Source organism: Enhydra lutris, unplaced genomic scaffold (genome assembly GCF_002288905.1).
Source record: "Enhydra lutris kenyoni isolate GAN:26980312 unplaced genomic scaffold, ASM228890v2 scaffoldscaffold13, whole genome shotgun sequence".
Taxonomy (NCBI): Eukaryota; Metazoa; Chordata; class Mammalia; order Carnivora; family Mustelidae; genus Enhydra; species Enhydra lutris.
The window spans coordinates 40,063,662-40,090,503 of record NW_019154097.1 but is presented as its reverse complement, the minus strand read 5'-3'; the positions used below and the strand labels follow the sequence as shown (position 1 = coordinate 40,090,503).

Genomic DNA, 26,842 nt, shown 5'->3' with positions numbered 1-26,842 from the left:
ACATTGGCGTCAGTGAAGAGGAGCCACTTAGAAGCAACTGGAAAGTGTGAGTGACCTCCACCAAGACAACCACCGCATCTTATGTACAAAAGGGGAGCACTGAATAAAGGTGAGATTTACTGTAACCCTGGACAGACAGACGAAGCACACGTGTTTAGAATTTGACTCTCCAGAAATCAGCTTAGAGATTCTCAACAATTGAAGCTGTTCCAAAAGTAATTTTTTAAACTACAACAAATCGACCTCGGAATTTATCTGGAAAACTAAAAAGGCAAAAAAATTGAAGAAAGGCTCAGAAGAACTTCAGAAAAGAAGAGCCAAGAGTAAAGGACTCGTTTACTGAGATACGAGAGGCTTCCTTGAGCTCAGCAACCGGACCACACGCCGACGCGCAGAGCAAGGGCCAGGAGGGTTCAAATCAGAACACGGACACAGAGCCTGCTCTGCGCAGAGGCACGAGGGGGCTGGCAACAGAGGTGCAACCAAACGACAGGAAACTGAGCCACGTTCGAGCCTGATGGACAGAGGAAATACACCGCCATCCACCTTTGAGGCCTTGTGCCTCAGAAGGAGTCCAAGGTGGGGTAAAGATGCGCGCGTGCTTTGGGGTCTTATCTATAAAAGCAAAATGGGAAATAAAGGACAAGTCCGACAACAGAGTGTGGCCAAGGCCCGTCCACACGAGGCCCCGGTGAGGGCGGCGGACTGGGTGGGAGCAGGGTGCCATCTCCGCCACACGGTCCCAACTGTGTATTTTTAAGACCTACGCACAGAAAAAGCTTGGAAAGAAATATTGCAAAATATTAGCAGCAGTAACATCTCAGGACAGCCTGTGAGCCATTGTTTTTACTCTTTCCTATATCCACATTTTCAAGCGAGAAAGTCAATGTCTTTTTACTTATATAGAAAAGAAAAATGTGCTTCACTGAAATGAAGAAATACAGAATAATAATAATGTTGAGGTACTTTAATTACAGACGTTACACGAACAGTAACAGAAACGTAGTTAGAGCATGCATCCCTGAATTCTGCAAGAATTTCTTGGTGCCTTCCCTTCCCGAAGTCTTAGGCTCTAGAAAAATCCTGGAAAGCGAGGTGGTGACATGAGCCAGGGAGGGAGGTGGGGGTGGGGTGTCATCTCTCTTCCCCTCCAGGACCAGCCAGTGCCTCCTTCCAGCTCCACACCTAGCCGGGCGCCTAGCAGGAGTGCACGCTCGAACGTGCTCCTGGAGCAGCACTGGAATTTCCAAAACGAAATGGCCAAGGATCCAAGAGTCATAAAACTGACACAATTTAGTAATGTGCGAACATACCCAAAATCACCAGTATTGGAAACTGAAAGGTAAGGCGGTCGTGAGACAGCTTTACACCCAATAAATTAACACGAGCTTTAGAAACGTCACATCCCGTGGTGGCGGGGGCAGGCGGGGGGTGGGTGACACTCATGATTGGAACAGAACCAGCAGGAATTGTAAACGACGCTTCCCATTTGGTTGGAAAACAACTTGGCAAAATGAAATGCACCTCGTGTTTAAACACTTTTCACCAGGCCACTCTGCGAGCGTGTCCCGTCGGAATAATGCACCAAGGCTTCACAGCACCTGCTGGGGAACCCAGACGGGACATGTCCACAGTAGGCAACAGAGAAACACAACACAACACCAATACCACAGTGAACGAGACACAGGGCGGCCATGCAAAGGGTAACAATTTCGGGGAACATGCTTGTGAAACAGACTGACGTGTGTGACAGGAAAGAAACCAGACACAAAGGGCCACATCGTGTCTGACCACATCTGTCCAGAGCAGACAAATCCAGGGACAGAAAGGGGACCAGACGGGGCCAGGGGCTGGAGGGGAGAGGGAAGGCAGACAGTCAGGTCTCTTTGGGAAGCTGATGGAAATGTCCTCAGATTAAGTTGTGGTCATGGCTGTAGCACCCTACGGCCACGCGAAAAGCCACTGAATTATATGCTGTAAAAAAGTGGACGTCATGGTATGTGAATTTTACCTCAGTATGCTGCTCTAGGAAAAGAAGGAGATAAAATACAAGTTTTTTTATGTGAACTATGATTCAAGTGTCGCTGACACATGAGGATTTGAGCCCCAGAGCACATAGAAGCCCCCGCTGGCGACTGTCGCCCAACTCCCAGGCCCAGGTCCCCTTCTGTACGGCAAGCAGAAGTGGGTAAATGCATCGGGTTGTATCCACAGTCCCCTGCGGAGACCCGCTCTTGCCCTGGCACCCAGGAGGAGGGGGTACTCCCCGTGGCATTGTGGCCTCGGGGGGCAGGACTCCCACAGCTGCAGCCTTGGCCTTGGTCCCTGAGCCCCATGCAGGAACTCACTACGTCCCCCCTGACCCCGGGGTCCCAGCTGAGGTCTCCCTGCCTCCCACAGCAGTCTGTGCATAGCCTCTGGGCTCACACCCCAGCCGGAGCCAGCATCTGAGGCCTGACCCAACCCAGCCACACCTCATGAGGCCACCCATTTCCGAAAATGCCGAGAACTGCCAGAGGCGACCAGGAAGCCACAAGGGCTATGTGTCTGAGAGGACGTGGCAGGACAGAGAAGCCACCAATGTCCCCAGACGTAATCCCAATCTGAACCCTAACCCACATCTTGGGGTTTACACCTCGCCTGCCCCTCCCGCCCTCGCACCCTACGCCTTCCTGCCCCTGCGGCCTGTGCCAGCCCCTCAGAATGTCCATGCTGAGCCTGGCGGGGAACCACAGACGTGGTGTGGTCCTGCAGCCCCCAACCTTATCAGCCCGTGTTCTGTTCTGTTTGGGGACGCCATCAGAGCCAGGACCACAAGGCTGGTGATGACAGTCTGGGGGATTCTGCCCTGCTGGGAGCATGCAAAGCTCCCTGAATCCTCACAACAGTCCCTCAAGAGGGGGACAACTGTCATGCTGTTTGATGATGGTAGAGGGTGTCCTCTGTCCAGCCCCAGGCCAAGCGGGCAGCTCTGAGACTCCTGTCCCATCAAGCCCAGCAAAGGGAGCAAAGATAGGGTGACCACCAGTGTCCGGTGGCCCTGGCCAGCCATAGTCCATGCTGCTGACCCAGCACAGTAGCCACAGACACCCCCTGGACTTCTGGAAACCTCAGTGTGGATGACCCGCAGCAGGAAGGGTCTGGAGCACAGGGGCCTACCCGCCCGCTCAGATACTGCGACCCAGCAGTGGTGCTGAGCTGAGCAAAGGCCCCATCCCAGCCAGGGCCTAAGCCAGGCAGCCTTTCAGGGGCACCACTCAGCCCCTCCAGGAAGGTCAGGCCCTGCCGAGGCCGGGGGGGGGGGCTGTGGCCGCCCCCTCCACCCCAACATGGGCACCCCAGGCTCAGCAGGGCCCGCCTGGAAGAGCCCAAGCCCCCGGCCACCAGAGCCAGGATTCCTGCCCAAGCCCACCTCCTCCGGGCTGCCAGACTTCGGGAAGACCTCGCGTGTCTGCGACGGGACAAGAACAGCGTGAGGGTCCCCTGGTGAGGCTGCGTGACAGAGCACTTGCAGGACATGCCCAGCGGTATCAGCACCACCAGCGGCAGAAGGGCCGGCTCCAGCCTCTCAAGAACCGCTGGGAACCTCGCTGAGAGCCGGGGAGGCAAGTGGCTCCGGGCGGGACCGGAAGCTCTCCACCAGGCGAAGCGTCCACGCCGGCATGCCCCTGCCTCAGCTCACACCAGGGAGCTTGGGGGGGTCTCCAGGCCAGGACCCACCGGGTAGCTGCCATGCCAGCCAGGCCCACAGCCCCGACTCTGGCCCAGGGACACCAGAGCCGAGCTGGCGGACGCATGACAGAGACGGCACCGGCCCCGTCTCCAGGAACTGCTTCGTCACGGACTTTCCAGGTGCTGGCTCTTGCCCAGGAGGCTGCTGGCAGTTGCCATGGAGACAGCCTGTGGGTCTTGGCCAAAGAGGCCTCAGTATCCCCTCAGCCTCCCAGCCCACTCCCAGCCCAGGGCCTCCCAGGCCCACCTCCCCTGCACCAGAGGCCCTGAGACTGCCCCAAACCCAGGCAGCCACGGGCTGGGATGAAGAAGGGCTGAGCCTGGCATGTGTGAGTCTCCACCCTGGAGAACACAGCTGGCAGCAGATGGCATTCACACGTCTTTCAAACAGAAACCCTGTGGGCTGTCTACTGGGTGCCAGGGACATGCAGAGGTCAGCAGCATGACCCCCATCATAGAGGAAGAAACTGCAGTTCAGAGACACATGCAAGTGTCCAGGCTCACAGCCACAAAGATGTGGGGCTGGGACACTAGCCAGGACCTCATGCCTCACAGTGACACACGCCGACACATGCTGGGGTCAGCCCTCCATGCAAGAAGGGTCAGAGTCTCTGCTTAAAGCTCAGAAGAGTCTAGACACATGTGGCCATTCTCCCGTCACTTCTCCTCAATGGGCTATGGGACAAGCAGGGACCCTGCAGAGCAGACGGCAAGGGCTACCAGCCCCAACCTCCTGAGGGCACAGTGAGCGACCCTTGCAGGGATGTGCTATACGGCGCCTCAGCTGACCTCCCTGACCCTCGCCACCCCGACCTGCCCTGGCAGAAGGTGGGCTCTCAGGTGGGCATCTTGTTCTCAAGCTGTGCGGCTCAGAAGAGGCCTACTGCTTTGGTGACGTGCAGCAAGGCCCAGTCAGTGACATCACCATGACCTAGGACAGTCACAGCAGCCACGGACGCCCTGGGAAGGGAGGCCTTCAAGTGACCAGCATCCGTGACTGTTAAGGGTCAGAGACCCAGCTCAAACAGGGTTAGATGAAATCCCGTCTCAGAAACTAGGGAAGAAATGTCCAGGTTTCAGTCAAAACTCGTCCAACAAAAAACCGGGAAGATCTCAAACTGAATGAAAAGAAACAATCCATGGATGCCAACACAGAGATCGAACAGATCCTGGAAAGACCAGACAAAGATACTGAAGCCGTTAGATAAACATGCCTCCACAAACACAGCGGACATGCTTGAAACAAACAAAAAAAGACACAAAGTATCAACAAAATCAAAGATACGTAAAAGAATCCTATAAAAATGTTATACTAGGGGCACCTGGGTGGTGCAGTCTCTTAACCACGAGACTCTTGATTTCAGCTCAGGTCATGATCTCACAGTAAGGAAATGGAGCCCCAAGTCAGGCTCCGAGCTCAGCAGTGAATCTGCCTGAGGTTCTCCCTCTCCCTCTGCCTCTGCCCCTCCCCTCCCATGTGCACTCTCTCTCTAAAATAATAAATCTTTTTTAAAAATTACAACTGAAAAATACAATAACCAAAATGAAAAGCTAAGAGGATGAGCTCAATACCAGAACAGACGAAACAGGAGAGAAGGAGGAGGGAGAGAAGATGGAGGAAGAGGAAGATGAGGAGGAAGAAGCTGTGAAGGGAGAGGAGGAGGAGGGAGAGGAAGAGGAGGAGAGAGAAGAGGGAGCCTCAAAGACCTATGGGATATATTAATATATCACATTCCTGGAAGGAATGGGAAAGAAGGTAGGGCTAGAAAGGCATGTAATTACAACAACGTAATGACTAAAAACTTTCGAATTTGGCAAGAGGCTTAAACCTACAGATTCAAGAAGCTGCATGAATTCCAAATAAGATAAACTGAAAGATAGTGACAAGATATATCACAAACTTCTGAAAACCAAATTATGACACCTGGAAACTTGAAAATTGGATGAACTCAGCAGTAGGTAATGGGACTGTTTTGTGAGGCTGTTGTTACTGGTCTTATGTCAGCCAGAGTCCTTATTCCCGGCATATTAGAGATGGAGCTTTGTAACACCTACATCTTTTAATTATTTTTTATTGTATTTTTATTTTTTTGCCTACATCTTTCAAATGCTTAGCGAAATATATAATACAGAAAGAATAAAAATTGCAAAATTAACTTTTACTGAATTTCGGGAGCATGTGCATACTTTGCTCATTGTGCTACCCAACTGTTCTCTGAAAACTTTCATAATAAAATGATGTATGTGCACTTTATATATACATTTGATATAAATAAATAATACCCATGTACATACGTGTATAGATCTACTCCTGAAAATAGCCAGAGAAACAGACTTCCTTACCTGTCAGGGAAAACAATTCAAAGTACAAGGTTTCTCCTCAGGAACCCGGACAGAAGGAAGCACACAGTATTTTCCGGTGCTGAAGAAAAAGAAGTGTCAACCCAGACAGCAAAACCCAACAAAAATATCTTTCAGGAATAAAGAAATCAGGACACTGTCGGATGAAGAAATATTAACAGAATCTGTCACTAGCATGCCTAGCCTGAAGAAAGACGAACAAAGTGCTCTAGTCAGAAAGAACGTGATGGAAACAAGGGATCACTGCCCATCAAGAAGGCAGGCCAATGCAAAGAATTAAAACGGGGTAAAAACCACACAATTTTGTTCTTTCTCTGATTTTTCTCAGTTACGTTTGATGGTTGAAGCAGAAGTCATGGCATATCCTGATGCACTTCTAACACAAGCAGAGGACGGGACGCCTGACCGAGCATCTGAGTTTCGGCTTTGGCTCAGGTCCTGATCATCATGGGATCGATCCCCACACTGGGCTCTGCATCAGACATGGATTTCACTTGAGAGCCCTGCCTCGCTCTGCCCCTGCCCCACCCCGCTCTCTCTCGCTTGCTCTCTATATACATATATACATAAAGTAAATAAAAATCTTCAAACACAAGAAGAGATATTTAAGAGAATTATATTACAAGCAGGGGAAATTCCTATGTTTGGCTTGAACTAGTAAAATGACATCAACAGACTGGGTAAGTTACGTAGACAATGCAACACTTAGAGAAACCACTAAAAACCCATCGAAAAGATGCACTCAAAATATGCAGATTAGTTACAGTGGGGTTCCAAAATCTGTGCAAGTAACCCGGGAGAAGGCAAGAAAAAAATGAGACATAAAAAAGAGAGGTCAAACAGAAACAAGAAATACAACAAGGAACTTAATCCTACCACACTGACAATTGTTCTGCACAGAATTGTTGTAAACCAAACCAAATGAACAACCAGACATGACCCAGCTGTGTCGTCTGTAGGAAAGTCACTTCACCTAGAATGGGACGGACGAGCTGAAAGCAGAAAGACGGAAAAAGAGACACTGTGTGGACAGTAATCAAAGAAGAGCAGGCAGGACCGCAGGAAACCAGACAGAGAAGACGTCCCACCGCGGGCCACCCAGCCGGAGTGCAGCCCCACGGCGACCCTGCAGGGAACGAGGGGACCGAGGCCCAGCGGGACGCCCGGGGACGGGGGAGGACCTCGCGTGCACGGGACCGACCCCGTGCAGGGCCCGGGAGCACGGCTCTGTGAAGCCACAGTGGGACACGCGGTCCCGAGGGCCCGGGACGTGCGGAGACAGAGCCCAGCCCGGCCCCGGCACACGCCGACCCGCGCACCGCAGTCAACACTGCACAGAATGTTCTCGGAGCCCGGGCGAGCGAGGCGGAAACCCGCAACAGGTCTGCACGCCGCCGAAGCAGGGCCGGGGCAGACTGACCCCGGGACGGCGCACGGTTAGAGCGTTAGGGTCTCAAGTTCTCACCACAGAACTGAGGAAAAGGAAAGTAAAGTAAGCCCACAGCAAACAGACAATAATGAGAGAAATAGATGAAACTGAAAAAAGAGAGAGAAAGGAAAAAAAACCACAATGAAACTAAGAGCTGGTTCTCCGAAAAGATCATAAAACGGACGACACCCAGCGAGCCTGACTAGGAGACAGAGAAGACACGAGGAGGCCTGAGGGAGGCTATCCCAGGGGACGCAGCGGCTCCACACACGGAACCGGACTGCATAGACCGCATAGACCACATGGACCACCGCCCCGAAAGGCACTAAGTGCCACAGGGCGTCCCATGTGAGCCACATGCTTCCAAGACCCGTGAAGGGAGCTGAATCCATGATCCAACAACTCCCACAAGCCCCAAAAAAGGACTCTCCAGGCCCAGTTGGATTCACTGCAGAATTCTACCAAGTATTTAAGGAATTCACAGCATTCCTACACAACGGTTTCCAGAAAATTGGGTGGCGAGAGGAGCAGCTCCACTCACGTTAGGAAGCAGGACGGCCCAGATCCACAGACCGCGCGGACCGGAGCGAGATGGAACCACACCCGGAGCAACTCCAGCCCAATAACCCTCACGAGCACAGCGGCGCGGACCCCTCACAAACCACCAGCGCGGAGGGGTCAGCAGGACGTGGAAACGAAGCCGAAACCACGACCGTGTTCATTCCGCGGAGGAGAGCGGCTCAAAACTCAAAACTCGTCACTGCGATCCACCGCGTCACAAAGCCAGGGAAGCCCCATTCACGCCGAAGCGGAAAGAACATTTAACGAAAGGGACCCTGATTCACGACACGATTTCTCAGAAGATAGTGCCTCACCTTAAAAACAGGCACCTACAGACCCCAGAGCAAGCTGATCGCGGAGGCCGGGCGTCTCCTCCCGAGACGAGAGCCGGACACAGACGCTTGCTCTCACCGCAGCTCAGCCGCGAGCCGCCGCCCGTCGGACCGTCAGGCCAGAAGAGGAGAGAGAAGGCGTGAGATTGGAACCAAAGAAACAAAACTGTCCCTGCTTACAAATGACATATTTGTCCACATAGAAAATTCCAAAACATCTCAAAAAGAAAGAAAATATCTCCCAGAACTAGTGAGTTCAGCATAGTGGCAGGATGAAAGACAAACATATACAAATCGACTATCTTTGTACATACCAGCGATGGACACAGAGACACCAAAGATAAAAACACAACGTGACAGCATTTATCCTCAAGCAAACGGACAGGAGGGCTTCGCTGTAACTCTGAGGAAACACGTGCAGGCCCTGAACCCTGACAACTGCAAAATGCTGAGGACGGAAGTCGAACGAGGTCCGTGCAGGCTGAGACAGCCCTCCTTCAGACTGGAAGACAACGGAAGAGAGATGTCCCTGCTCTCAAATTAACTCCCATCAGGTCTGTGCACATACCAACAAGATTACTCCAAAATTTATAGGAAAGAAAAGAAACTAGAACCGTTTAAACAATTGGCGGGTGGGGGAAGCAGGGGGCATGAGTCTGTGTGATTTGAAGACTTACGCGGCCACAGTAATCAAGACAGTGCAGGCCCGGTGGGGAGATGGACACACCAGTGGGACCGAAGAGAGAATCCCAAAACACACCCACTCAAATATGCCCAGATTACTCTTGACAGAAGCAGAAAACAAAATCATCGCAGGAGATGCAGGCTTTTCAACAAATTGTTCCAGAGCAAGTAGGAAGAGAAAAACTACCTCAGCCTCCTCCTCAAACCTGATACAAAAATCATCTCGAGGGACATCTTGAGGGCTTAGCTGGTTGAGCAACTGCCTCCAGCTCAGGTCATGATCCTGGAGCCCCAGGATTGAGTCCCATGTCGGGCTCCCTGCTCAGCGGGGGGTCTGCTTCTCCCTCTGAACTTCCCCCCCTCATGCTCTCTCTCTCTCTCTCATTCTCTCTCTCTCTCAAATAAATAAATAAAATCTTAAAAAAAAATAACTCGGAACGGGTCACGGACTTAAAAGTGATCCGTCAAACAGTCAAACTTGTGGGAGAGAAAACCTTCAGGACTGAGCTCTGTGGAAGAGCGGGACTCCGGACCACAGGTGCTGTCCAGGCACAGAGAAGCTGGACCTCGTTCACACAGACCCTTCTGCTCTGCAAAAGTCCCTTCTTTTTCTTTTTTTTTTTAGGATTTTATTTATTGAGAGAGAGACAGTGAGAGAGAGCATGAGCGAGGAGAAGATCAGAGGGAGAAGCAGACTCCCCATGGAGCTAGGAGCCCGATGTGGGACTCGATCCCGGGACCCCGGGATCATGACCTGAGCCGAAGGCAGTCGTCCAACCAACTGAGCCACCCAGGCGTCCCTGCAAAAGTCCCTTCTAGAAGGATGAAAGCAGAAGCTACGGACCAGGAGAAAATACTTGCAACGGGCCACCATCACACCGCCAGCCGAGTGTGAGCCGGGCTGTGCGGACACACGGGGGGTACAGAAGCGCGGGAAAGCCATCCGACAGCACAGCCGGGGGGAAAACACAAGCTGAAACCAGGGAGACCTCACTGCACATCTACCAGAACAGCCAAAACGAGAGGAGTGACACCACACGCCGCGAGGCCCGGAGAAGCGACAGTGCCGCTGGGAATGTGGAAATGGGAAGACAGCCTCTGGGTAACAGCTGGGTAGTTGTGCTCTTGGGCGCTCGTCCCAGAGGAAACTCAGTTGCACAAAAACCCGGTAGCAAAGTGCACAGCAACTCATTCGTCTTATCTCCAAACCTGTGGGACAACCCGTGTCCCACAGCAGGTTGGGGGCCAGGCGAGCTGCTGGGGCCACGGGGCAGCCGCACTGGGCAACGGAGTGTGCCCAGCAGATCCCCCGCGTCAGCCTCGGAGCTGACAGCCGATCCCAAAGGACATGAGTCCATTTTTATACTGTCCTTAAAAATACAAAACTATGGACACAAAGGACGGATGAGTGACTGCCGACAGGCTGGAGGGGGCGCGAACGGAGGCCAGTGGGGGGCCGGGTGTGGCTCTGGGCCTCAGCCACTGTCTCTGTACGTGGGGAATCCACCCTGAGCTCAAGGTAAAACACTCCATTCTTTAAATGGAGGTGCTGATGGTGGCCTCTGGCTCAGGACGGCTGTAGGAACAGCCTGCAGGGGACCTCACCAAACAGTGTTTAGGGCTTCATGTCTCAGGAGCCAGCCAGCCAGCCTCCCTCTTCCTCCCGGCACTGGGGACAGGTCTGGAGGTCTCTGTGACCACCTACCTCGCACTGCCCGGGTCCCCAAGGAGGAAATGCCCCTGCAGGAGGGACTCCAGACTCAAGGAGAGAGACCAGAAGCGGAGGGCCAGGCTTGAGGGCAGCAGGGCCAGCTAGGCTCCCAGCTCTGCAGGGCTTCTGGGTCTCCGACTGTGGCTCGGTGGACACATAGGTCCCTGGACTGACCGGGTGACGGGAAGAAAGAAACGCTGACTTCCTGCCCATCCCGAGGCCGTCCCCTCCCCCATCACTGCCTTCTCAGAACCAGAGGCCTGGGGGGGGGGGGCACGTGGAGTCTCCTCAGTGGTTCTCCCCCACCTCCCGCTCCCGACAGGAGGCTGTGGCACACCCAGGGGACCTTCTACCTCCTGCCACATCAGCAGAAGCCACCCCCACCTCCTGCCCAGGGGCCAGGTTGGGGAGCTCCTGCCTTGACCCAGCGCTCAGTGCTCCTGGGTCCTGCTGGGCTGGGGCTTTGTTAGGGCAGAGGGAGGAGAAAGGGCCCACAGCAGGAAGAGCGGGCAGGACAGTGCTCGGCCACAAACACCAGCCGCAGCAGACAGGCGCCTGGCATCAGTCACAATGCCACCCTGTGCCCGCGGGGGTCACGGGGGCTCCTGCTCTTCCAGCTGGGTTTCAGCCCCACAGCACCGGGCGAGCACATTCGGAACGGGGCGCAGTGGCGATGGGAACAGACAGAGAGGCTTGTGCAGGCAAGCCTGGGGTCTGAGCACAGTGTGCTATAGGCTCCATTGTGTCCTCCTCCCACCAAATTCCTGTGTTGAAGCCCTAATTCCTCACCTGACTGTATTTGAAGGTAAAAAGGTTAAATAAGGTCATAAGGTGGGTCCTAGTTCTGTAGGACTGTCCTATAAGAATAGGAAGAGACACCAGAGACCTCTCTCTGCGTGCACAAGGACTCAGCGAGAGGTCAACTGGCCACAAGCTGGGAAGACAGTGCTGGCCAGAACCAGCCGTGTCGGCACCCGACCTCGGACCTCCAGTCTCCAGCAGGTGTCTGGGATTTATTACGGCAGCCTAAGCTGACGAGCACACAGCCCTTCGAGGGAACACGCCTGCATGCGGAGAGATGGCTTTATCACAGAGCCCTGGGCAGGGAGCCTCTTGGGGCAAGAGAAGGATAGAGAGGCCAGAGGGTGGAGGAGAGGGTGGGAGATGGCAAGAGGCCACAAGGGCCCCCCACCCCGCAGCCAGGACAGGGGACCAGACACAGGCTCTTGTTCTCTGGGGAGAGGGTGCCATTGGCCTGCATGCTGGAGTTCCTAGAGTGGCCTCCCCAGGGAGGCAGCTGAGACACAGAACTAGGGAACGGAGGAGTGAAGTGGGGCAGCAGTGAGGGGCTACAGGGTGAGTGACAGGAGGCCCAGGGCACCGGCTGGGAACCACAGGGGTCTAGGTCCGTCTGACTGCAGATGAGGGTGGAGGGCTGGCCCAGGCAGGGGAGGGAGGCACAGGGTCCTGAAGAGCCCAGCCCTGCTCATCCCAGGGGTCCCTCCACGGACACAGCCCAAGAAGGGCCCAGGAGCCAGGTAGGGTTGGGGAGCACCCTCCCTCCATCAGACTATGTGGCCCCTGGCTCCAGGCCCAGGAACAAGACATTAGCAACCATTAGCAACCCTTCTCACCTCCGTGTGCATTTGCAGCTCTGAGCTCACCATGTGAGATGGGGGTGGGAGGGAGGGAGAGTCCAGGCCTGGGCTCCACCACCAGCCAGGTGTGCAGGTCCCCGCCCTCACCGGCCATGAGCCTAAACTCCATGGCCTCTGACCTCCCGTGGCCTCTGCAGGTGCACCAGCCAGGTCCGTGGAGGTGGGCAGGACGGTGACACCGTGGGCAGGAGCACCGCTCCCAGAGGCCTGAGGGTTGAGCCTGGAGAGGAGGCCACAGACCAGCTCAGGTGAGCTCACCCCAAGAGTGGGGGCAGACCCGCAGGAACCCAAGGGAACAGAAGCTGCTGGGACTCTCCCAAACCAGACAGAAACATGGATTTTCATGTGAAGTTCCTCCTCCTCCTCCCTCTTCTCTTGTTTAAAGCTCCATGCCCGGTGTGGAGCCTGACGAGAGGCTTAAACTGCGGACCCTGACATCAAGACCAGAGGTGAAACCAAGAGTCAGACGCTTAACCACTTGAGCCACCCCAGCGCTCCAAAGCTCCTTCTTCTTAAATGTTGGCATCTCAGAACTCTGGCCATGCCTCTTCAGCCTACCAGCCCCAGATCCAAGACAGGGAGCAAACTTGACAGCTGAGTGCCTCGCCCCAAGCCCCCCAACAGCTCAGGGCACCAGGCAGACCGCACGCGGGACCGGAGAGTGGGCACACCCCAGCCCCTAGCCCAGCCCCAACCTGGCTGTGTCCCCTCCCTTCCCAGATGGGTGCCGCCATCCAGCACCCCATCCCCCTCTCACTAGCCAAAACTGGACTGATACCTCCAGGCTGCCCCATCTACCTCCCTCCATCCCCTCACCAAAGAATTTGGTGGGCCCTGGGGGCAGGGTCCCCTGAGTCTGACCCCCAAGGCTTCAAGGCTCACTAAGAATGAAACCGGAAGGTGTCACTGCCCGACTCCCCACTCTCCTTCCAGTCAGACGTCAGCTGCCCAGGAAGTCGTCGGCCACATCGGAGCCTGGGGCTGCTTCTCTGCTCTGGGCCCCCTGGTTGCAGGTGTATGGCCTGAGCCTATATTCCCTCCGGGCTGCTGGACTAGCTGGCAAGGAAGAGTTGTCCCCAAGCTGTACAGAGCCCTCCCAAGCATCTGCACACTGACCTGAGGCTCCTGCCCAGAGACACCCCCCCCAACCCCCACCACTCATAGGCATGCCTAGCCCCAGCCGACTTTCCGGACACCCCAGGACCACAGCCTGAATCCTGGGGTCAGGGGCCCATGGCCCAGCTCAGCCCAGGAGGCTGGGCAATCTGGATCCCCTGCCCCACCCAGGATCACCCAGCCCTCAGGGCTGAAGGACAGGGCTCTTCCTCAGCCATGCCCCGGACATGAGGCACGAGTAGGGGGCTCTGCAGGCAGTGCTCAGGAGGGGCCTGGCTCTGGCTGCTTCCTAAAACAGAAGAAGAAGGGGGAGGGGGACTAGGAAAGAGGAGACACGGAGAGGCAGCCCACAGAGGGGAGGGGCTGGTCCTCTATAAATACCAGGGCAGGCGCCCGCCCATGCTGCCAAAGGAGGCCGGGATCCCACCCACCCACCGCCCTCAGGTTACATAATCCAGCAGGGGCCCGGGTCTGTCCCTAGGGACCAGCAGAGCCAGGAGGAGGCCACTGTCTGGAGGGAGGCTCCTGGGGGGCTGGGCCCATGGCCCCTCTGCCCCACCCTCCCCCAGCCCACTCTGGGAACGGGCTTATCAACGACACCACAGCTCCAGGTGGGCCTGCGAACCCCCGGACGCTGCCTTAAGGGACTAACACTTCAGCCCCAAATAATATTGGTCCTGACAGCCCCCCTCTGCTGCTCCATGGGCCACTTGTTAGAATTCAGCCCCCCTCCCCTTGTCCCAACTACACACTGAGGAAGTCGTTTCTAACATCAGGTGGGAATGAGGAGAGAAAGTCCAGCAGCCCCGTGACCTGACCAGGCACAGAGACCCCCCGCAGCAGCTCCCGGACCTGACCAGGCACAGAGAACCCCCCCCCAGCAGCCCCTGACCTGACCAGGCACAGAGACCCCCCCACCCCAGTAGGATCACAGTCACAGGAGGAAGACCCCATATAGGGCTAACTCTAATGGCTGAGCGGAACCCTGCTCCTGCGTCTAGAGCTCGCACACACACAGTGGGGGCAGCTCAGGTCCAAACCCAGTGCTGCTGGGCACTCAGACGTGGTGTCTTCTGTCATCTCAAACCCAGACACAGGGTCACTCCATACTCAGGTGTGAAGTCACCTGTCATCCGCAGGGAGACCCAGCTCCCTGGCCCCCACAGTGGGACACACACACAGCTCGCCATGGCCCATACTTGCTGGACCCTCTGGGCCCAGGGCAGGTGTCCTCTGGACTTGGCTTCCCAGAGCACTCTCTCACACCTTCCCCGCTGCTGTCCACCAGGCCTCCTCAGCACCAGGACGCAGGCCTGTCCACACCCCAACCAAACAAAGCAGCAGGCTTCCCAGCAGCCAAGGGTGGCCCAGGACCAAACTTCCTCCCTACACAATGCTGCCTGCTCCCCGCTCTCTTCTTCCCACAGGAGGCCCAGTCCAGGGAGGCAGGACCCTGAGCTCTAATTACATGTCCTGGAAAGAAATCACAGTTTAATTTGAAGTAAAATGAGAAGCTGTGGTTGGAAATTTCCCCTAGAGAAGCCAACTGCCTGAGCTGGGACACATTTCTCTGCTGTCCCCTAGGACCAGGAAGGAAAGCACTAGGCTGAGGCCGTGACGGGAGCAGGGACACTCAGGGCTTGGGGACTCTGGGTTCTCTTCGAGCAGGAAGATGTCCCTGGGGTCTGCGGGGACCTCACCCTGCCCCTGCCCTGACTGCCAGCTGGAACCAACCCCTCAGGACCAGGTGGGGGTGGGGATTCCGGGGGGGTTGGGAGGGGGAGACAGTGACAAGAGACAGCATCCGGAAGTCAGACACAGGCGGGCTGGGACGGGGGCGCCACACTAGGGAGGGGCCAGAGGGCTTCCTGTGGGCAATCCAGCAGACCAGTGCTCCCTCCAGCTCCATCCCGTCACGGCCCCTCCTTATCCCCCAGGGTTACCAAGCCCTCGGGTCCAGCCCTGTACCCCAGCACCAGCCCTGCTCTCCGAGCCCGCCCGCAGCCCCTGGGGCCTCCTGCACCTTCACCTCCTCCAGCCTCCTCCCAGTTCCCTGAGTCCCACTCCTCATGCCTGCCCCTCTGCTGAGGGACCTGCCCAACCCCCACGAAAGGACAAGCCTCATCCACAGGCTCTCCTGGACTTCTGTGTCCCACCTGCGGCCTGCACGGCCCCACCCCACATGGCACGCACCGTTTGCTCACCGTCCCCCCCGGAGAAGGCAGCCTCCGTGTCACCGCCACGTCCCCGACAACTAGCGCATTTGGCAAGGACCGTCCAAGTGAGTGAAGGCACAGACGGCCAGACACCGAGTGGAGGAGGGAACGTGCGCCGAGATGGACGCCCAGGCAGAGGGGACGCTGGATGCCGGCCAAGGAAAGCCATCCTCCCTCCCTCCCCTTCATTCTCTCCCTCTCCATCTCCCCTGTCCTTGGGCACCAGCCCTGCCTGCTCACCCACCAGTGCCTCCCCCGCCTCCAGCTTAGAGGCCAACAGACACGGAGCCCAGGGTTCTGGATCCCACTTCCCCTCATCCACCTAGGACGGCTCTCCAGCACTTCCCGTCTACAGCCTCCACTCGTCCCTGCCTCTGGGACTAGTGCACAGGCCGTAGTCCTCCCCCTGCCCCTTCACCTCCCTCAGGCCACTCTCCCAGCTTTCTGCCTTGCTTTGCCACAAAACTCCCTGGAAAGAAGAGCTGCCCCCAGGGGCTCACCCCGCACCCCTCTCCGTCCCTGCGAGAGCCCCTCCCAGCTAGTCCTCGTCAAGAACTGAACGCCATGCTCACTCAGCTGCGCAGCCGCCTCTTGCTTCCGTTCAAGAAGGGCTCTTCCTCCCAGAAACACCACCCACTTTTCTCTCCACACACCTCGCTGGCCAGTCCCCACCTACAGGCTCGGGGCCCTGGGCTCAAATGGGCAGCTTCCCCAGGAATCCTGTCTCGTCTTAGACTCAGAAGACCATCAGGACCCCTGTGTCCTGCATTGGCACCTCCAGCCACAGCCTCCTGAGCGTCTAGATGGCTCATCCCTTGTCCTTCCAAACTCATCATGGAGGACTTCTCTGAGCATCCCACACGGCAGCCTCCCAGCCCACATGCCACACTCCTTACTGCTCTTCCCTGTGGGAACTGAAGCAGGGGGTTTCACATGATCTCAGGGGGTATGATCTCCATACCCCAGGCACGGAGACGTGGCCAGGAAGTGGCCAGTCAAGACCTGTCCTTATGGAGCCTAGATTTAGGGCCAGGGCGGGGGACGGCACAATGGAACCTCACACGTAAAAGAAGGGTGACAATTGAGGAAGACTGTTCACACTAAGAAGAAACCGGGTAGGGCTGCAGAGACCGTGCCCCCCAGAAAGCAGCCCACGGGGCAGAGGCTCTATGGTCTGGTTCACCGCTGTGTCCCCAGCACCCAGCAGAGGCTCAGCAAACTTTGCATAAATAAGTGATGAGTGGTTAGCAAATGATGCCCTCAAAAGAGGGCCGCTCCAGTGACAGACGCCTGGACAAGAGGGCAGACGACAGACTGTAGGCAGGACAGCCCCTCAGCTCATTTCCGTGAAGCCAGGACTAGATGCCGGGACCCCAGTGCCAAGGGTGAACCCAGGCTTGGTTTACAGGTGAGTATCTGAGGGAAAGAAGGTTCCCTGAGGCAGGGGTGGAGTCCCCATCCCAGCCTGGGGGTTCCTCCCATGACCCCCACACCAGCCTCAGGAGCACAGGGATCCCAGCGGGTCTCGAGGGACAAGTTGGGCTTCACCAAGCAACACGGCCTCCCAGCCAGAGTCCTTCCCCTCCCCGCCATGGGCCTCCAGCCCTCTGAGCACCAATTAAGTAAACCCTAATTAAAAACAACAAAGTAATGAGAAGTAATGCCCCTCCCATGGCTACGCGGGGACTGCCGCTCCTGAGGGGCTAGATCCAGCGACTCCCTGCCCCCCCACCCCCACTAGCACGCACACCGAGACGGGCCAGGGGCCTCCTCCGACCACAGACACCCACGCACACACCTAGGTCCCCTCGTCCCCATGAGCTGTGAGCAGGAGCAAGAGAGCAGGTCCCCTGCGGACTCCAGGCCCACGCGGGAGCCCCTCCCCACCTGGGGTCCCCTCCCCGCCTACAGCCACCTCTGGGGACGCTGTGCAGAGACAGGAGCCTGGACACCAAGCCCTCCTCCTGCAGACACAGAGAGTAGACACTCTGCATCCCAGAAGAGAGACAGGACGAGGCCAAAAAGAGAAAGTCGGCGAGAAAGACTGAAAGGGAAAGAACCAGAGACAGAGAGGACAAAGGAGAGAGAAAGGATCAGAAATACGGAGACAGGACCAGGCAAGTGGGGGAGAAGGAGGGAGGGAGGGACAGAGAGGCAGAGAGGCGGGGTTGGGGGTGGTGGACGACAGAGGGCAGGAGAGAAGTAAGGGACGATCAGGGAGAGGGAAGAGACGAGGACAGATGGAGGGATCCCCAGAGTAGGGTCAGGGGCCGGCATTAAGGTCTCAGGACCTGTGGGATCCTCTCCCCGGGGCCTCCAGGAAGATGGGCACATTCTCTTCTCTTGCGCGCCACAGGCCAAGGAGGGCAGCCCGGAGTGCTCTCCCCTCAGAAGGTCTCTCCCAGCCCTCACTGAGGGGCCAGCTTTCTGGACCCCCATCAGGACGAGCTTATCGGAAGACCAGGGGTCCTGCCACGGGGTGAGTGGGGGCTCCTCTGCCTCCCTGCCTTGTCCCCGGAAGCCCAAGCCCTCAGCATCAAAGATTGCCTCCTGGGAGGCAGGGCCGAGCCCCAAGCACCCGCCACCTCAGGAACCCGTTAGTCAATCAGCAGACACTGTCTGACCTCTCCTGGGGACCCGCCCCAAGCTAGGCTCTGGGGACACCCTGAAAAATAAGACACCATCCCTGTCCTCAGGGACTCCCACCTCAAGAGAGGGAGCAATGTAAACAGCAGCGACACTCCTGGCCACCCTCCCCAGTGCCTGCGGGGGATGGGGGTGTGGGGGGGGGGTGAGCGCCCTGCCCTCCGAGGATGGGGGGCACGTGGGTGGCTGCCAGTCTCCACAAGGCCTCAGGGGCTTTTGGTAAATGCCGCCCTAACACCACACCCGCCCAGAACAGGGAATGCCCCTGTGTCTGCTGCTGGAACCCCACAACTCCCCGGAGAAGCCTCCCCACTCCCCTCCCTTCTTAGTCATCATGAAACATGGAATGGAAATCTGAGAGTTGTGCATAAAACCCATTCATCTGGAATTCAGAGGCGCCCATCCCATCGGTGCCGGCAAAAGGGTGGTGAGGGCCACAGGCTCCGGCCCCGAGGGAAAGCACAAGGCAAGAGGGGCCTGGGACAAGCCCGACGTCCCTCTAGGAGACACCCGCCAGGTGGGAGGCCAGCCCAGCGCCAGCACAGAACTCAGGCCGAGCCATGAGCAGCTGTACAAACAGGGAAGCGGGCCCCCCGGGATAGGGCAGGCACCCCAAGAGCCTGGCCCGGGAGCCCAGAGGCTCTTCAGCGGAGTCTGTGTCTTCTCACCTGCAGGGAGCCTGTGAAGCTTGAGCCCCAGACCCAGGCTCTCATGGTCACCTCCTCCCTCCTATGCCTTCTGCCCAAACCACCTCCGCACGTGTGCTCACCCACACCAAGGCAGGTTAGGGGGTCACTGGGCAGACAGCACAAGGATGGAGATCCTGGGCATGATCACTCCTTGGGAAGGACGGTTCTGGGCCACAGCGGGGCCTGCTCCCTCCTCTCTGATCTGGGCTGAGCCTCTCCAGGGACACTGAGGCCCCAGGGAAGAAGAGACTGCCGTCCCTAGCCTGGGCTGTGCAAACAGGTCCTCTGGAGCAAATTCCCCAAGCACTTCCCCGCTCCCCGCGCCCAGTGCAGAAGCAGCAAGGCCTCAGCTCCGGCCCTCAGCCTGCTGGCCAGAGGAGGGGCCCGCCAGGCAGACATAGAGACTGAGACCCCGAAAGGTGAGGGCATTCTGCCTGCACCCCGGCCCCCAGCCCGTCCCCAGGTCAACCTCTAGACCTCCTGGGCGGCTTTGGGAACCCCAAAGCGGTCACGACCAGGGTCCACTTGAGGAGGAAAGAGGTGGGCAGGCCACGCTGACTGAGCACCGTCCCAGAGCCAGGAACCGAGGAAACGGGCTGACAAGCTCAGGCGAGCGGGGCACCGAGCGCCTGCCAGGAGCTCCTCGGTGGGAACCAGCTGAGCCGAGGGAGAGCCTCAAGCCCCCGCCCCCACGGTATGCCGGTGGCCTAGCCCACCCGTGGCTCTGCTCTGCTCGGGAGCGGCTACACCTGAGCAGGAACCGGGGAGCCGTCCTTCAGCCGAGATCACCACACACAGGGCAACAGCCCCAGGCCACACGGGCTGGCAATCCCGCGTTACCTCATATGCACCACGGCCCGGCATGGACGATGCTGCCCAAGCCCCAGCCCCCCCGCAAGGGCACAGCCCGCCCCGGCCGCCTACCCGGTGAGAACCACCACGAAGTCCATGACGTTCCAGCCGTTCCGCAGGTAGGAGCCCTTGTGGAAGACAAAGCCCAGAGCTATGATCTTGATCCCCGCCTCAAAGCAGAAGATGCCAATGAAATAGGGCTCCGTGTCGTCCTGAGGAGAAGCGGAGAGAGGGTCGCCACCACCCGCGAGCTCGGCAGGCCCAGGGCGGCAGCCGCACCAAACACGCCGCCCCAGCTCCGCACATCCGCTCGGCCTTGCCAGCCACACTTCCCCGACCAGGCACTTCTGTCGTTTGCTCCCCTGCCCTGCCGTCCTAACAGGAAACGGGGAAGGGTCCTGGGAGGCCCTGAAGCAGGGGAAGCCCCGCTGACAGCACTTGTGGGCTATGCAATCCCCCCAGCGGCAATCCACTGCTCTAAAGGAAACAGACACAGGGAGGTCAAGGAACTGGGCTGCAGACTCACAGTTCATTGGAAACAGAGCTGTTCTCAAACCCAGAGGTGATCTGGGTCTGATTCTGGGCTCCAACCATTGCCGAAGTTGCCTGGATAAAGTCCTAGCTCCCTAGAGAGCAGCCCAGGACCCGCTTATTCATTCAGCACACATCTCGCGCTAATCACAACATACACATTCAGATCTTGGTGGGGCAACTACAGCCCAGCCTCAGGGAGACTCTGGAGGGCAAGACATCCAGCCAGGCAGCAAGGAAAGGAGCTCCAGGTGGAGGGAACAGGGTGAGCAAAGCAGTCTTGTCTCTCCACCAAGAGCATGCACTGGGGCCGGCCCCCTCTGGTGCTGAGCAAGGTGGGAAACACAGGGTTCCAGAAGGAGGGTGCCCCATGGACACAGGCACAGCCAGTGTGGTCAGTGACCCGGGCATCACTCACATGGGGAAGGCGAGAGAACCTTGGTGCACAGGGGCCCCAGGGAACTGGAGCAAGGGGCTGCACTTGGAGGGTCAGCATGAGAAATAGCCTGAGCACTAACTTCAGACACCTGTGCACCAGGGCCGCTGTTGCAAAGAGCAGATGGACTGGGCAGGGGAAGGGTCTGCCCTCGGGGAGCCACCACAGGGACTGCCCTTCAGACAGCAGCTCGGCCCTGCCTGAGAGGGGCCAGGGTTGCGGGGTCCGAGGACTGGCCACCATGGGGCTACAGGGGCGGGGGGAGGGCCAGATTGGCTCCCAGCAGCCGCTCTCAGCTCCCCCTGAGGGCCTGTGGCCTGTGCCTTCCTCCCCCAAGAAGCCTGGTCCTCAAGAGCTCTCCCGGTCTGTCCTTGTGTCCCCTCTGCCTGGGAACTTCCCAGCTGTGCATGGCAGAAGTGACCTCCCTGAGGGGCCTCATCAGCCCAGTGTCCATCATGGCTCAGCCCTGCCGTCCTGCTACCCAGATGCTGACTCATGACAGGAGTAATCGCCCGGAAGCTTTAAGTCTAGTTTAGTTCTGGAGGGTCCCCTGTCCTCAAGGAAACGGGGCTGCTGACATCTGGCCCAGCAAACAGCTTGGCTTGAGCAAACACATCCTAACAGAAAGCTTCTGGCCACACAAAAGAGCAGGCAAGAGCTGGGAGATGCCGTGCGGCCCCACCCCAGACTCTCTCATCACTGCTCTTTCCCCAGCCCCACTCTTGAGGAGCGGCTTGGGGAGGGTTGGGTGGAGAGACAGCCAGGGGCTTGGTGGATGGTGGAATGGGACTGCCAGCTAGGGGTTCTGGCTACGGGCTGCTCAGACAGGGGATGGGTGCTGGGAGCCAGAGCCCCCAGAGACAGGGAGCTGTAGAGGCCCCATCCCAGTCCAGGCTGAAAAACAAGGAAGCACCTGCATCACCTAGCCTCTTATCCCAGCAAGCCTCCTCTCCAGGCCCTGCTCTGTGTTCCAGCTTTCTCTCCACTAAGGGTCTGAAGGCCTATGTCTGCACACAGGGCTAGGGTCAGCAAGGGCTCCTCATGCCTCTAGACCAGGCCCAAGCTGGGCACATTCTGCTTGCCTTCCCCATAGCCCCAACCCCCACCCCCAACACAAAGCAAACCTTCCCTCACCTGGAGGCAGGAGCTCAGACTTGCCCAGATGTCTGGCTGGCCCACTCAAGCCTGCCACCCAGCAGGGACAAGCCTAAGACTGACCACTGTACACCAGCCTCCCTGCCCCCCGACCCCCCACCAACTCTTGGCCCGTTTCCTTCTGGCCCTACCCCTGCCAGACTTCCCTGGAGGTATGGCCACACCCTGGGGCCTGGCAGAGTTTCCCTGCTCTCACTTTCTCTTCTCCAGCCTTCAGAACAGATGCTCACCACAAGCACAACACCAGCCTGCACAAGGGGCCCACAGGAAGCCAGCCACCCCTGTCTGGCTCCACAGGAGGCAAGAGGCACCCACAAGGACCACACCCACTCGTGTCTGGCGGCACAGCTGAGCTGCCCTCACACCCCTCCTCTCGCACAACCCAAATCCTTGGCCTGCAGAAGACTGCTCCAGGAAGCCTCCCATTCCCTGGCTGTCCACTTCCTTGCCTTCTTTTGGTGCCTTGCCCAAGTGTGAGCACCCCCAAACAGCCTTCCTCTGTCTTCCCTTCTCCAGCCCTGGGCCTGTGATGGCCGGGAGGGGGATTTCAGGGCTAAGCACTGAACTGTCCCAGTAGCACCTCCTGTCTATCTCCACCAAAGTTAGGGAAAGAAACTGTGGAGAGGACCAATTGCTTGCCAGGGTACAAGGAAAGAGTGATTCTCCTCTCCATGCCCAGTGCCCCTAGGGGAGGCTGGGCTGTCTCTCAGGGACTTTAGGACCTCTAGCAGCTCTCCAGCAGGGCCTCAGACCCCCTCTCCAGACCCCTGCCCCTGCTCTTCTCCCTGCCCTCAGGCCTAAGAGCCTACACCGAGCCCAGGTCAGGAGGGGATCAGGTCAGGAGGAAAGACTGGGGGCTAGGGGACATAGTCTCACCTTTGAAATGAGGCTCACTGGTCCAGATCACCCTCTGCCCCTCCAGAGACCCTGCCCTGGAGTTCTGACTGTCATGTGCGACAGGGACTCCACAGGGATCTGCGGAGGTCTTGACAGGAATGGGTGAAAATGATTTAGATTGTTTGGGAAGAACGCTTCCCATGGGGGGAGGGAGCATGGCGAAGGGATTCCAAGGAGAGCCAGGAAAGACAACTCTGAAGGACAGGTGGACAGTCCCTAGACCCAAGACCACACCGCAGGGACCAAAGACGACCCCAGCCCTGCAGGAAAGGGTGGGCAGCCAGAAAGGCGGGTGCTCCCAGACCTGACATTTCCCTGGGCCTTTACGAATGCCCCTCCCCCACCCTAGCTTTCACTTGGTTCTTGGATCCGGCATAAGGTCGCGGAACTGAATAGCCCATCTGAGGTCCCGGGCGGCTAGCGGCCCAGGGCAGACAGCTGCTGGCTAACGCGGTCTCTCTCGGGCCACGCTTCCCATCAGCGGCGGAGCGGGCTACCCCAGTCCTCTAGCCCCGAGGGAGGTGTCAGACGCCTGGGTTCTCTGCTCTTCCTCCGCGAAGAAGAGATCACCCAGCCGGAGGACGCTGAACCGAGCCCCAGATCCTAGCGGGCCGCGGAACCAGACAGGCTGCCGCCCCCCCCAGCCCCGCCCTCAGGCCCGCGCCGCCACCACACTCACCAGGCGCTCGGACATGGGCGTCTTGTCCCCGTCAGGGAGGTGCTGCTCCAGCGCCAGCACGATACAGTTGGCGATGATGGTGGCCAAGATCATGTACTCAAACGGAGTGCGTGGGTTAAGGAGCGGCCAGGAGGCGCCAAGGGGGAGGGGAGGCGAGGAGGCCGAGCCCCCAGCGCGCCGTGCCGCCGCCAGCGCCCGGCCCCCTCCGGAGGGGCTGAGACCCACCGGTCGGAAGCCCTCCCCACCCTTCCCGCCCTCCCGCCCTCCCCTCGGGGGCCGCCTCCAGGCGGAGCCTCTGCGGTCCCGGCGGCAGCCCCTCGGCGCATCCCGGCGGCCGTCAGCACCGCGGACAGCGCCCCCGCCCCGCGCGGCGCGGCTCCCACGACCCGAGGGGCTGGAGGAAGGACCCCGCGCAGGCGCACACCCCCGCCGAGAGGCACGCAGCCACATGCACCTCCACGGGCACTCGCACCGACATGTCCCCGGAGCCCCGAACGCACGCACGCGCAGCACCGGGTTCCTGTAATGCCCGCACACACGCCAGCACCTGCAGCCAGGCACGCGCCCCGGCTCGCGTCCACACGGTGCTCACACCTACACAGACGCGGATTCGCCCTCGGGTGCCCTCCAGGCGGGCCGCGCGCTCTGCACCCACACCAAGGGAGTGACGGACGAGTCCGGGGACAGGGGGCTCCGCCCAGTGTCCATCCCGCTCCCGCAGCCGCCGCCACCACGACGGCACGCGCGCGCGCGCGCACACACACACTCAAACACACGCACACGCGGCGCGCGGAGGGTCCCGGAGCCCCGCCCCGCCCCCTCCTCGCCGAGAGCCGCGTCCCCGATCAGCCTCTCCCCAGGTCGCACCCTCCTCCCGACCCCGGGGAAGATGGCCACTGGGCGCCGCACGGGACCCGCCCCAGCCCCGGCCTCCCCCCCACCCCCCACCACCCCCGCCCAGGCCGCCCCTCCCAGACCCGCCCGGGCGCGGACGCCGGCCGCCGCGCCGGGTCCCCGTCCCCTCGACCTCGGACGGTCCCCCGGCCCCCGCGCGGCCCGGCCCCCGGCAGGATATGGCCACTCGGTGATGCGCTTGGCGTATTTGCGGACGACGTTGTCTTCGCTGAAGACGAAGAGCGAGCGGTTGACGGTGAAGCAGTTCTGCTTGACCGGGATGGGGTTGTACAGCGCCATGGTCCGCGCGCGCTGCGCGATCGACTGCTTGTAGAGGACCCGCTGGCCCGGCTGCAGTCCCCCCGGGCCCGGGCCGCCCGGGCCGCCCGCCCCGCCGCCCCGAGCCCGCTCTCCACCGGCGCCCCCATAGCGGCTGCCCAGCTCGTCCCCGAAGCGGACCATGGCTCCCGGGCGCCGCGCGCATCCCCCGGCCCGGCGGCCCCGGCAGGGAGGGCGCGGGGCGCACCAGCCAGGCGCTCGGAGCGGAGAAGCAGCGGAGCCGCGGGACCCGCACCGGACCTCGCCCGGCCCCGCCGCCGCACCCGACTCCGCCGCCCGCACCACGCCCTATAAGGGGCCGGTCACGTGGCGGCGCCCGGCCAATCTGCGCTCGCCCCGCCCGCCAGACCGCCACCCGCCCCGCCCCCAGTTGGCCGCCCCCGCCCTGTCCCCCGCGGCCGGTCCCCGCCGCCAGCGCTCTGGGCTGCGCCTCGGCCCCCGGGCCTCGGGGCTGAGCCCAGCCGGGGAGCGTGCGCCGTCCGCGCGTCCCGTCTCGTGCCCGGCCGGGCCCTGGCTGGATGCCGAAGCCGGCAGGGGCGCCCGGGAGCCGGGCGGGGCTGGGAGTCCTCGACGGACCGCCGCTGAGCTGAGCGGCCCCAATGGACCCCTCCTCTGACCCCAGGAGCTGGAGACGTCACCGGCCATGCGAAGCTCCAGCCCAAACTGCGGAGAATTAGACCCTCGGCTCCCCATGCTTCTTTCCACACCTCACTCCCCTCGCTGCGGACCAGTGGCTCCAAGATGCTGGCTCTGGGCCCTCTCCTGCCATCCTTTCAGAGTCTTGGACATCCTCACAAACCATGTTCTCAACTCCTGGGCTTGGGTTTTCAGGATGCACAGCTCTGTCCTGGGGCCCCTCAGCCCTCAGTCATATCCTAGACCTTCCTGTCAACACGCACTGAAGGGGTTCCAACATCTCAGCCGAGAGATTGCTTCGTTCCACCATCCATTCAATAAAAGCTGAAGCGAGCCTGCTGTGTGCTATCCACCCATCCACCCATCCACCGTTCATCCATTCAGAGACTCCACTAAACCCCTGTTAGATGCCAGGCACGAGGCTCCCAGCTCTGCCTGCAGGGAGCTCATATTCTTACACAAGGAATGACAGACACTAGCCCACTCCACACACACACAATTTGTTCATTTGGGTCCTCGCGACATACAGATAAGAAGCCTCCTGGAATCACTGCTGGTGAGTGAGGGGATAAAGCCAGTGTCACATGCTGTCCCCTTCACCTGTACAGGAGAGCAGATCAAACCTGCAGGCAGCACCCGGTGGCAGTGAGTGCCATGAGAACGGAACAAGGATGGCAGGTGGCACTGAGTCGGGAAGACCTCTGTTAGGAATTCGCCTGAATGTTGTAGAGAAGTGAGACATGCAAAGGGAGACCAGCATGGAGCGCAGAGGCCCAGGGGCGATCCGTCTGTCTGAGTGTGATGGGAAGTCAGGCAAGAGTTCTGTGCAGAGGGGTCATCATGACTCCCATTCTGGAAGAATCCCTCTGGCTCGTGAGTGGGGAACAGACTTCAGGAGGCCCCATGGGGTGTGTCGCCCAGGATGCATTCAGATATAAGCAACTCAAGCCGGCTCTCACCTGGTACAGTTTTAACCTCACTTACTAAAAAGGCATGAAGCGAGCCATTTCAGGAACACAAACTGTTTCCATCCTTCCTCCCTCCCGTGGTCGCAATGCACACTTTTTGTCATGCTTGTCACCTTATGGCCCAACGTGGCTACCAAAGCCCAAAGCCTCCCATCTTTATACCACCAACTCAAATGAAAGAAGGGGCAGGTGTAAAAAAGACATCTTTTTTAAAGTAAACAAAGAACATCCTTTTATAACAAACAAAACGTTCCTCAGCAGCTCACCAGAAAACGTCTCTTTAAACTCCATTGGGCAGATCTGGACCACGGACCACTCCT

The 26,842-nt window shown here is 58.9% G+C and overlaps 1 protein-coding gene across 2 annotated transcripts in view; it reads right to left on the bottom strand.

Moving 5' to 3' along the window:
• The window catches only part of LOC111145672 (calcium voltage-gated channel subunit alpha1 B), a 184,449-nt gene extending 159,408 nt beyond the window's left edge, over positions 1-25,041 (bottom strand). For both annotated transcript variants that reach the window (XM_022500758.1, XM_022500759.1), the window contains exons 1-3: positions 24,761-25,041; positions 23,686-23,791; positions 20,060-20,199 (exon numbers count right to left, since the gene is read on the bottom strand). In XM_022500758.1, coding sequence (XP_022356466.1) covers positions 20,060-20,199; positions 23,686-23,791; positions 24,761-25,041 — 527 coding nt within the window. The remainder of the gene's footprint in view (positions 1-20,059; positions 20,200-23,685; positions 23,792-24,760) is intronic.
• Positions 25,042-26,842: the final 1,801 nt, after the last annotated feature.